Source organism: Prionailurus viverrinus, chromosome A2 (genome assembly GCF_022837055.1).
Source record: "Prionailurus viverrinus isolate Anna chromosome A2, UM_Priviv_1.0, whole genome shotgun sequence".
Lineage (NCBI taxonomy): Eukaryota > Metazoa > Chordata > Mammalia > Carnivora > Felidae > Prionailurus > Prionailurus viverrinus.
This window is the reverse complement of record NC_062562.1, coordinates 4155350-4167947: the sequence shown is the minus strand read 5'-3', so window position 1 is coordinate 4167947 and position 12598 is coordinate 4155350. Positions and strand designations below refer to the sequence as shown.

General features: G+C 41.9%; 1 protein-coding gene across 1 annotated transcript in view; it reads right to left on the bottom strand.

Moving 5' to 3' along the window:
* The window catches only part of LOC125161263 (adhesion G protein-coupled receptor E4-like), a 44291-nt gene that overhangs the window by 18254 nt on the left and 13439 nt on the right, over window positions 1-12598 (bottom strand). The window contains exons 5-11 of the mRNA XM_047851002.1: window positions 11420-11569; window positions 8475-8515; window positions 7726-7861; window positions 7018-7125; window positions 3838-4022; window positions 3082-3249; window positions 537-731 (exon numbers count right to left, since the gene is read on the bottom strand). Of these exons, the coding sequence (XP_047706958.1) occupies window positions 537-731; window positions 3082-3249; window positions 3838-4022; window positions 7018-7125; window positions 7726-7861; window positions 8475-8515; window positions 11420-11569 (983 nt within the window). The remainder of the gene's footprint in view (window positions 1-536; window positions 732-3081; window positions 3250-3837; window positions 4023-7017; window positions 7126-7725; window positions 7862-8474; window positions 8516-11419; window positions 11570-12598) is intronic.

Here is a 12598-nt window from a genome sequence, read left to right as displayed (position 1 = left end):
TGACCACATCACTGATTTCTAGCCAATAGGATGTGAAGGGAAGTGATGTGCACCATTTTCCAAGATGGCCCATATAAACTTCCCTCACGGGACTCTGCCTTGTTCTTTTCTCTTTCCATTTGGCTAAAATGGAAGGGACTCTTGGATGACCTTGAAAGTTGTGTATGGTAGATAAAGAAGGCTCCATCAGCCTGAGGTTGGAGGATAGACACCCTTCAAACCAGTTTTCTCACCCTCTGTGGATACATAAGTGGGAAATTAACCACTCTTGTGCTAAGCCACAAACATTTTGGAGTTTCTTTGTTACAGCAGCTACTGTTACCTTGGTTAATGCTATCAGTCTGGCTCTCTATCAGCTTGCTAAATGGCTTCTCAGAAAGTACCAGTCTTATTCAGAGTTACAGATGAGGAGAATTGAAATGGAAAGTTTTTTTTTTTCCCCAATACTATCACTGCTGACTCTTGTCTCTCTCCCCATCCTTCCTCAAGACAAAATGGCTAGATTTGACTATGACAACAGACAAAATAGCACCTACCTCAGGCTTAGTTTGGTCAATCCCTGTTAGGAAGAGCAGATGGGCCAGGAAGAGACAAATGGAAAGCTGCAGGTGGAGGAAGGTGCTGGTGTTCTGGATGGGTCGGCACAGGAGGAAGGTGAGGGCTGCCAGGAGGAGGCACAGCAGAGAGAGGCTCAGCCCCACATAGGTGATCATAGTCAGCACAGGATCCACCTATGAGCCAAAGTGAAGAATCTGTTATAGTTTCCATCTCTGTGCTTATGTGCCTGATGGAGAGTTATATGGGTGTCCCAGTTCAGTCTCTCCAACAACTGACTTAATCTAAGAGTTGATATTCCCATCTTCAAAATGGGTGCATTTACCACACAAGGTTATTGAAAACCCAAAACCACTAGCCTTGTGCTGTTCAACAGAAATATGTGAGCCACATGTGGAATTTAAAATTTTTTAGTAGCCATATATTTTAAAATGTGAAAAGAGGGCACCTGGGTGATTCAGTCAGTTGAAGGTTGACTTCAGCTCAGGTCATGATCTCACAGTTTGTGTAGTTTGAGACCTGCATTGGGTTCTGTGTTGACAGATCAGAGCCTAGAGACTGCTTTGGATTCTGTGTCTCCTTCTCTCTCTGCCCCTCTACCCCCCTCAAAAAATGAATAAACATTAAAAAAATGTTTAATGTGCAAAGAATCAGCTCAAATTAATTTAATAGTGTGTGTTCAAAATATTATCAGTCCAATGTACTATATATAATATGATCAATATAGCAAAAGTGTAATCAGTTTAAATTACAATCAATGTAAATAAATTATAAATGATATTTCTGGTACTTTTTTTCCACATTAAGTCTTCAAAATCCAGTGTGTATTTCATGCAGAGAGAGAGGGAGACACAGAATCAAAACAGGCTCCAGACTCCGAGCTGTCAGCACAAAGCCTGACGTGGGGCTCGAACCCACGAACCGTGAGATCATGACCTGAAGGGAAGTCAGACGCTTAACTTAGGCACCCAGACACCCCCAGATCCTATTATTTTTGATGATAGAAGTGAAATGAAGTCCTGCCAATGAAGTTGTGTTTAATGGAAAAACATTTCACACTGCTTAATTTAAATACATTAAAATTAAATAAAATTTAAAATTTAGGGAGGGGCACCTGGGTGGCTCAGTCAGTTGAATATCCAACTCTTGATTTTGGCTCAGGTCATGACCCCAGGGTCATGGGATCAAGCCCTGACCCATGCTCAGCACAGAGTCTGCTTAAGATTCTCTCTCTCTCTCTCTCTCTCTCTGCCCCTCTCCCTTGCTCACACACTCTCTAAAATAATTTTTTAATTAAAAATTTGGGGGGCACCTGGGTGGTTCAGTCAGTTAAGCTCACTTCAGCTCAGGTCATGATCTCACAGTTTGTGGGTTCAAGCCCCATGTCAGGCTCTGTGCTGACAGCTCAGAGACTGGAGCCTACTTCAGATTCTGGGTCTCCCTCTCTCTCTCTCTGCCCCTCCCCTGCTCACACTGTTTCTTATTCTCAAAAATAAACATTAAAAAAAAATTTGGTTCTTCAGTGACATTAGCCACGTTTCAAGTGCCCAATAGTCACATGTGGCTGCTGATCACATGTGGCTATTGGACAACAGGGCTCTCCAAAGCCATCTCTGTGAAGGTTGGGATTTATCTGTTTTGTTCTTTGCTGTATCCTCAATGCCCAGAACAGCATCTAGTATATAGTAAGCAGTCATACACGAATTTTTTCAGCGAATAAAATGAGGTCATGCACTTAAATGTGCAATATAATGCATGACCTCATTTTATCATGCAGTCATACAGTAACTGTTCAATAAATGAGAGCTAAAAAATGTTTTGTCATACAGTAACTGTTCAATAAATGAGAGCTAAAAAGAAATAGGGGAAGAAATTAGGCAAATTTCTTTAAACGTGGCTTATCGTAGCTGTAGTTGGGACCTGGGAAGTTGAAGGAGCTATGCTTTTTCGTTAGTGATAGTCAGTGGCTTTCCTTCCCATCTCACCAGCTGTAACCACTGCTTGCAGAATAATGGATGTTTGATTCCAGATCACCTTAGATTCCACCCAACTGTCCAATGTTTGACAGGGGCTGACAACCCAACTGTCCAATGTTTGAAGGATTTATCTGATAGCTTGAGCTTACTCTGCTCATGCCCATGGAAATGCCAAAATTAACAACCCCTGGGTGCAGCTTTCAACCAATGCCTGAGAGGAGGTGGTGTATAAATACCCCTGCTCTCCCGCTGTTCAGTTAGGATGACTCAGGTGTGTCTCCTACACTGATTCCCAGAATACTCCAGAAGGAATTAAGTTCCAGATGCCCATGGTGGTGACTGGCTTGATAATGCTGTCCACATTAGCTTGATTTTTTTTCTTTTCTCATTCCACTTCCCCCGTCCCTTTACTGGTGCTTCCTGGAATTACCTCTCAAGGGAGCCACTGCCACTTGATTCCTTATCTTAGAGTCTCTTTCTAAGACATGGAGAGGACGACCTCACCCTTTGTAGGACACAGACTCCAGGAGGGGGCCACGAATCTTGGTACCTTGGGAACAAGAGCCATGAGAACAGCAAAGCTGGAAAGGTGGAAGCATTTGCATCGGGTGTGTGAATTGTTGCTGCCCACATGAGAGCAGCCCTCCATTGACCAGGCGCCCCCCTCCTCTGATGCATCCCAGGAGACACAGAAATATTTTGCTCTTGCACCACCAGGCTGGAAAGAGAATAGCATGAGAGTAGAGCTCTTTCTGGTTTGATTATCTCAATTTTATAGGTTAGTCATGGATGCATTGCTTTGGAAACTGGAATCAGAAAATCCTATCGTGGAGAACACTCGTGGGGAAGACTTTCATATGACCACATTTACTGTGGGGCTTATTCTTCATTTATTCTGCCATTCTCTGGTCATCTCAGAGCCCCAGGGACTGACCCTTATGAACTGCTTTACCCACGTTCTTTGTCATTGGGACAACCAGTGAGAGGTACCAGTGAGAAGTCCTTAGATGAAAGGAGGAGGAGGTCAGGTGTTTTGCTAGATGCTTCTTCTGTTCCAGGATGCCTCCATCTCCAGCAGGGCAACCCTCCAGCTTTCCTTGGGCTCAATAATGCTCACCCTTCCATTGCCTTTTTAGGCTTAAATATGATAATAACTTCCCTTGGTGGCAATCTCTGGGTGCCTTAACATTTCTTGTTGGTTCTCTTAACTCTGAATAAGTAGAGTTGGATTCAGTTTCTTGCCAGAACCCTAATAACATACCTCTTTGAGGTAATGCACAGAGATCCAGCCCTGGAGTTTGCTCACCTGTATATTTTGGAAGGTCAGGAACACAGGTTCAGAGAGATATACTTTTTCCTTCATACCAATGGTGCCACTTGTGACACGAGAGTTCAGTTTCACTTCCTGTGTCCCTCTTCCATCATTAAAAAAAGATCCATTCAGAATATCCCCAAGAGATTGATAAGTGATAAGTGCAACTGCACTTCTATCTGAGAAAACAGAAGAGAAATCGCTTTAGAAAGCATCCATATTATGGGAAATTGGCACACTAGTATCTTGCGTGAGAGTCATAAGGCAAACGTTACATACAGTCAAAATTGCCCTTGGAAAGCTCTTATGTTATCAATACATTATGTGTGGTTTCGGGTATAGCACTTTGTATATGTAGTACATATTAATACACATGCATACATAATTAATACATATTATAATGCACCACACACAAGAGATATACATGCAACATATCCAGTGATGTATTGTAAAAATATACACGAGCACTTAGATATCAAAATCAGAGCCATGAGGCCAGATGTTTGTCCTCAGAAAGGCAGGTGGCACTCAGGTAGGATGAGGAAAACACACCTTCCCATTGTCCATCTCAAGCTCACTCTGGGATATCCAATTTAGAAAAGTATGGGAAGATATGCAGGATGATGCGTTGTATTTAATTCATTCTCTCTCATTCTTCCCTCTTTCTGTTTCTCTCTCTTTCTCTCCCTCCCATCCTCTTCCCCTCCTTTTTTCATGCAAAAAGAATTTAATTCACAGAAGGTAAATGCACATATGATGCTCTGTAGCATGATGTAGTATTTCTTTTTTTAAGGTTTATTTATTTATGTTGAGAAAGAGTGCATGTGAGCATGAGTTGGGGAGGGGCAGAGAGGAGACAGAGAATGCCAAGCAGGCTCCATGCTGCCATCACAGAGCCTGATGCAGAGCTTGATCCCATGAACCATGAGATCTTGACCTGAGCTGAAATCAAGAGCTGGACGCTTAACTGAGCCACCCAGGTACCCCACATGATGTAACATTTCTTAAACTGCAATTATTCATCCGCCACCATCCCAGTTTTAGTCAAATCCACTTACCACCTATATTATTATTTACTCAATTTAAAAAATCAACTCATTTAAGATCTTTTCCCTCTCCCTTCTCCATCAGACAGCTCATAATAAGGAGTGAAGATTAATCACTGTGAAAGCTGGGGGTTTTCTGAAGAAAATGCAGCTGGTATTTCACTCTCTCCAGAGAACCAGGTCTTTCTCTTTGAAATATTTTTTCATGCATTCATTAATTTATTCATTCGTTCAAATATTTATTGAGCATCTAGTGTGTGCCAGATAGTGTTTTAGGCATTATGATACAACAATGAAGAAAAGAGGCTGAGTTCCTGCCATCAGAGAGCTGATATTATAGCAGGAGATGAGCAACAAACTAATTAAGAAAATATTACATAGTGTGGATTCTGTGCAGAAATTTAAATAAGATGATGGAATAAAGGAGGGGTGACAAACTATGACCTGAGAATCAAATCCAGCCTACTACTGGTTGTTGTACATAAAGTTTTATTAGCACACTATCATGCCCTTTTATTTACATATCATCTATCGCTGCTCTCCCACTACAACGTCAGGCTTGAGTAGTTATAACAAAGATCACCTTGCCTAAGCAAGGCCAGGGAAACAAAAGCAAAAATAAACTATTGGGATTTCACAAAATAAAAAATCTCTGCACAGTGAAGGAAACAATCAACAAAACTAAAAGGCAACCTACAGAGTGGGAGAAGATATTTGCAAATGACATATCAGATAAAGGGTTAGTATCCAAAATCTATAAAGAACTTATCAAACTTAACACCCAGAAAATAAAATTCAGTTAAAAAATGGGCAGAAAACACGAACAGACATTTTTCCAAAGAAGATATACAGATGAGCAACAAACACATGAAAAGATGCTCCACATCACTCACCATCAGGGAAATACACATCAAAACCACAATGAGATACCACCTCACACCTGTCAGAATGGCTAAAATGAACAACTCAGGCAACAACAGATGTTGGTGAGGATGTGGAGAAAGAGGATCTCTTTTGCACTGCTGGTGGGAATGCAAATTGGTGCAGCCACTCTGGAAAACAGTATGGAGGTTCCTCCAAAAGTTCCAAGTAGAATTACCCTATAATCCAGCAATTGCACTATTAGGTATTTACCCACAGGATACAAAAATACTGATTTGAAGGGGTACATAATAGTTAAATCACAAAAAGAGCCCAAATGTCCACTGACTGATGAATGGATAAAGAAGATGTGGTGTGTATGTATGTATGTGTATGTATGTGTGTGTGTGTGTGTATATATATATATATATATATATATATATATATATATATATATAATGGAATATTAGTTATAAGAATGAAGAATGGAATCTTGACATTTGGAAAGACATGAATGGAGCTACAGTGTATTATGCTAAGAGAAATAAGTCAGCCAGAATAAGAAAAATACCATATGATTTTGCTCATATGTGGAATTTAAGAAACAAAATAGATGAATACAGGGGAAAAAAGAAAAAATAGGGGCAAACCATTAAACAGACTCTTAACTATGAAAAACAAACTGAGGGCTGATGGAGGAAGGTGGGCAGGGGGATGGGTTAAATGGGTGATGGGGATTAAGAAGGGAACTTGTGATAAGCACTGGGCATGTAGGTGATGAGTCACTGAATTCTACATCTGAAATTAATATTACACTATATGTTAACTAACTGGAATTTAAACAAAAACTTGAGAAAAAAATTTACTACCTGGTCCTTTCACAGAAAAAGTTTGCCAACTCGTAGTACAGAGGAAGACTGGGGGACGATTTAAAATAGGGTGATTATAAAGTACTTCTCAAGGGAAAGAGTGTTCAAGGCAACAATCATCTGCCACCCGCAAGTGCTGTCTTTTCAGACCATCATATGGAAACCAAGCATACATCAGCCTGTCCCTTTTAAGGAAGCATAAGGACACCTGTATGAACCTCAGTGTGTCATAAAGTACACACCCAAGTGTGTCCCTCAAATTGCCTGGTTAGTGATCACTATGTAGAGTCCCCCCTGCCTCAAAAACTTTAAGTCCCCACCTCCTGCCCTAGCCACCTGGAAATGAGACAACAGTGCCAGAATTTGGAGGTCAGGAGAATCCAACTTGAACACAGTACCTCCTATGGTTCCTTTGAAAGCATCAGTACAGTTGATATCCATAGTGTTATTTCCAGCCTCCAGAAGAGTCTTCTCACTTGTGTCATTGCACCTCTTGGTTTCATAAACTGGAAACATTAAGAGAGTCCTGCTTTGTTCACTTCTCACACATATGAAATTTGTTGAAGAACTAACTCCCTTCTTTGAAAGGCACCCTACTGGTGATTTCCTTTTCTGTATGCAAGGTAGACCAGATGGCACTCCCTTCCACATCTCTGGCTGATAGGGATGAGATGGTCAAAATGACCTAAGCAGCACGCACTGGCCACAGCCACCCAGGGGAAGAGAGGAGATGGCCATGCTTCTTGAAGCTGGAACTAGGGTGAGCAAGCTCAGACTTTACATACAATATTTAAAGATCAGGGTGTTGTATGGAAACCAATTTGACAATAAATTTCATATATTGAAAAAAAATATTTAAAGATCAAAAATTTTAAATCATCTTATACTGGAGTACCTGGTAATGGGGGGGGGACTTACTTTTTTTAAGCAAGAGAAGCTAAACATTTAAAAGTTTTCCCAGAAAAGTCACTTTGGAGCAGGTCTGCATTTGGGAAAAATCCCTTGAATGAATTCTCCACATCACATAAACACATAAACACAAAGTCTGACAAAAGATCACGCTCATAAAATTTTTTTGGTCATAAGGAAAATGCTCTGTTTCTTACCTATACCAAGCGTAGAATTCTCATACTTTCCTGGAAAAGCTAAAGTCTCAGTCCATACGATCAGTTCCATGTCTTGAAGTACTTGGGTCGCCACTTTTGCAATGTGATTTTTGCTTCCATTGTTCATCAGAATTTCCTTGCAAAGAAATAAAGCTAATTAGGTAGACTTGTACTAGAACTTAAGAAAGCAGGAATTTACTTGAGTGTAGTTGGGTGAGCCTAGAAGGCAAAGCTCTGTGCTTTCAACCTGGAGCTTTTCTTCTCATTTATCATGCACAGCCCTGTGAAGGGAGAATCATTCACTCCATTGTATTTATGGGAGCACGAGGGCCTAAAGGGTGAGGTGTCTGAAACTCATGAAGAGTACTTTACAGAGGAAGACAGGGATGGAAGTGATGATAGGGGTGGAATGAAACTCGAGATGTCTGGTGCTGGTCTTTGAACAACAGTTGAGGCACTAAAAGCCTTTCCCATGGTTTCTCAATTTCTATTAACATTTGGGACCAGATAATGGAGCATAACAGCATGCCTGGTCTCTACCCACTCAATGCCAGTAGCACCCTAGTTGTGACAATCAGAAATGTCCCCAGACGTTTTCTGATGTACCCTGGGAGAGAGGACAAAATCGTTCCTATGTGACAGCTGGTGTGTCCTAAATGGCAGAGGGAACCATGGTAGTTATTTAAATGAGAGAATAACATGGAAAGATTGGCCAGATGTCTCCCAGACCTAGGCTTCACCTCACTCACCTGAATGTCCCTTGAGATCTGTATCTCCTCACCAGTGGCCTCTGAAAAGAAAAGTAGCCATTGAGTGGGATGTGGGAGATAACATGCCTAGCTCACATCTCTCTTCCAAACACTCTCAAGTTGGGTCTTTCTCTGATGCTTCCCATCCTTGCCCAAGTCCCCTCTAAGAAGTCCCAAGTATCTTCTACAGTAGAATTTAAAAGAGAATTAGGGTGGGGCCTCCAGTTCAGTAATTCAGTCAATAGTATTTTTTGCACAGCTACTAAAAGCCAAGAACAGTATTGAACCTTATGGGTAGAAGTTGATAAGGAGACAAAGGAGTTTGAAGTCTGGTGGGAAAGTCACTAGGTTAATGATGAAAAAAAATGAGTAAGTCATCGCAAGGTACCAGCATGTTCTTAATAGGATGAGATATCTTGGGAGTGCACAGAGAAGCTCCAGCACATGTGGGGTGCAGAGAACGCTTCCTTCCTGAAGGAATGGGTATTAACTGGGTTAATATTATAGAAGCAATAATAGTACCGGCAGTTGTATACACAACATGGTATATAAAGTGCCTTAATACACACTATTTCGTGTAAAGAAACACAGAAGGTTCCAGAACAGGGTCATGTGACTTAATATTTATTGAGCCTTCCTAGGTACCTAGCACTACACTGAGTATTTTACACACCTTAATAATCAAAATGGGTAGGCGAGGTGTGTTAGTTTCCTAAGGCTGCTGTGATAAAGTACGACAAACTGGGTGGCTTAAAACAACAGAAATGTCGGGGCGCCTGGGTGGCGCAGTCGGTTAAGTGTCCGACTTCAGCCAGGTCACCATCTCGCAGTCCGTGAGTTCGAGCCCCGCGTCAGGCTCTGGGCTGATGGCTCAGAGCCTGGAGCTTGCTTCCGATTCTGTGTCTCCTTCTCTCTCTGCCCCTCCCCGGTTCATGCTGTCTCTCTCTGTCTTAAAAAAATAAATAAACGTTGAAAAAAAAATAAAAAAAAAATAAAACAACAGAAACGTGCTTTTTCATGGTTCTGGAGGCTAAAAGTCCAAAATCAAGGGTTATTGGCAGGGCCACACTCTCTCTGAAGGTTCTAAGGAGGGTCCTTCTTTGCTTCTAGCTTCTGGTGTTTGCAATCTTCTCTGTTCCTTGGCTCGTGGCAGCAGAACCCCAGCCTCTGTGTCTGTCTTTGCATGTCTGAGTGTATGTGTCTCTACATCCAATTTCCCTCTTTCTTTTTTTTAAAAAGTTTATCTGTTTTTGAGAGAGAGAGAAAATGTGTGAGTGGGGGAGGGACAGAGGGAGGAGGAGAGAGAGAATCCCAAGCAGTCTTTGTGCTGTCAGCATGGAGCCCAGTGCAGGGCTTGCTCTCATGAACCACAAAATCATGACAGGAGTCAAAATGAAGAGTCAGGTGCTTAACTGACTGAGCCGCCCAGGCACCCCCAAATTTCCCTCTTCTTATAAGGATAGCAGTCATATTGGATTAAGGGCCCACCCTCATCTGGTATGACCTCATTTTGATTTTATTAGATATGTAGAGACTTTCTTTCCAAATAAGATCATGTCTCTAGGTTCCAGATAGGCATAAATTTGAGAAATTCTGTTCCACCCACTACATGAGATAAGCAGGTCTCTGAAGGGACTCTCAGTGATCTCTGCCATTTGGATCCCTCCTCCCCTGATCAGACCCCTGCTAATGAATAGAACTCAGCAAAAGTGATAGGATGTCACTGCTGAGACTGGGTCATAAAAGACTTCAACTTCTCTTTCATTTGCACTCTCTTTCCAGCTATTCTTATGTGCTTGCTATAGCAAAGCAAGCCAGAGAGGCTGACAGCTTCTCACCAGCCACCAGAAAGGGACTGAGGCCTTTAACCCAGTAGCCTTTAAAAAACTGAATCCTGCCAGCAGCCACGTGAGTGAGCTTGGAAGCAGATTCGCCCCCAAATGAGCCTTCAGATGAGACTGCATCCCTGCCTAACACTTCGTAGCTGTGAGAAACCTTGGAACAGAGGACCCAAGGGAGTTATGTCCAGATTCCTGGCCTACATACACTGTAGAAAAATAGGTGTTCTTTTAAGCCATGACCACTGGGGTAATTTACTATGTAGCAACACATCACTCATACAGTAGGTGTTATTGTTATTCTCATTTACAGGTGAGGCATATAGAAGTTAGGGCATTACGCAAAAGTCATCTGGTTAAGTGGTAGAGTCCGAAGTCCAATGTATTGAACTCAAAACAAGAATGAGCATATTCTGGTGAGCGAGAGCCAGGTTCTTGTGTCAGAGAAAGTTACAACAAAGGACAGAGGGAAGGCTAGAGCAAGCCCTGATGGATGGGAATTGGAGGTGTCCATGTGAACTTGCAGGGTTTAGTATGTAGACAGATAAATATAGAAATTGAATTTAAAGTAAGCAGAGGAGAGGGGCGTCTGCGTGGCTCAATCAGTTGAGCATCTGACTTTGACTCAGATCATGATCTCGCGGTTCAGGAGTTCGAGCCCCGCGTTGGGCTCTGTGCTGACACCTCTGAGCCTGGAGCCTGTTTCAGATTCTGTGTCTCCCTCTCTCTATACCCCTTCCCTGCTTGCTCTGTGTCTCTCTTGCTCTCAAAAACAATAAACATTAAAAAATTTAAAAAAATAAAGTAAAGCAGAGGAGAAACAAGTAGGGAAGTCCAGCAGAAAATCAGAGATGTCATTTTGGAAGCCCAGGAAAGAGACCCAGACAGGAGACTTACTCTTACAAGGCAGCTACACAGGGATGACGATTGGTGTTGGGGGCTTGGGTGGTGCCTTCTGAGAAAAGATTACCAGGGACAACAGGGGGGATGCAGGATGAGGGCCAGGACATATCTGTTCTCTTACCCTGGCCTGAAATGAATGGAGCTTTCAAAGTCTTCCCTCACCCCTCCTTTTTCACAGTGGAAAGAGTATTTGGAAATCCTTACCATAACACTCTTTATAATCTAACTTAAATAAGCCAGCCACAAAGTTGAAGACAGAATTTGGGATACAGCTGCAGTAGTAACTTCCAATTTCATTTCTGCAGTAGGATTTCTTCTTGCACTTTGCCAGACCAGTCTCACACTCATCGATATCTGCAAATCAAGAGGAAACATCACTTTTTTGTTCTCAAACTATACCATCCTCCCTTGTACATGGAGTCTCAACTACCCAGCATCGTTTATAAACAACACCTGTTCTTGGATAAGATGACTCAGTATCATAGAGGTGATAGTTCTTCTCAAGTTGATTTATAAATTAACTAGTGAAAAACATCTAGCCGGACTTTAAGGAGTAAGGCAGTGGATACAATCATGCAAGAATAGCCAGAAAAACTCTGCAGTGAGGATTTGCCCTACTAGATGCTAAAATACACTTTAAAGCCTCAATAAAACAAGTGCTGGTGCATGAACCAAGAAGTAGGCTAGTGGAATGGACAAAAGTCCAGCAACAGACACTAGTGCATATGGAGCTTTGATGATGGTGGTATGTCAAAACACTGAAGGAAGGATGAGTGGTTCTTTCAATGCTTGGATCACACAGTTTGCTATATCAACTTAAAACACACAGCAAGGAGCAAGGGGAAAGAGATAGGGCAGGTGCACATGCCTTTAAGAAATGGTACAAGTGAAGCATAAGGCTCACCTTTTGCTACCTAAGTCCTGGCACGTGCAATATTCACACATCCTGCGTCTATCTGCCACATCTATCTGACGGACCAGAGTTGTGACTCAAGCAAAGGGACTCATAGATGGAAGGTGCCCTGAGCCAATCAATGACTCACATTTGCTCCCTCTGTGGGAAGGACTCAGGACAAGCACACTTAGCCAAAAGCTGCAACTTGCCTATTAGTCTATTATGGGTTTTATTGGTCTAGGGGTGTGTGTGTTGGGTAGAAGGTACATGGACCAGAATGGTTATCACTAATGAGTAACTGAGTTAAGACCTCATAAATATTAAGTGCTTGTGTATATTTTGTTTATATTGTACATCTTGGGCATCAAATGCCTTTTATGTGCTATGAACATTTAGCACCTACGTTCTTTGAGTATATTTATTATTTCATGAATACTGTTGTTCTCTCCATTCCATTCTATGTTTAACACACACATGTTCTACCCACT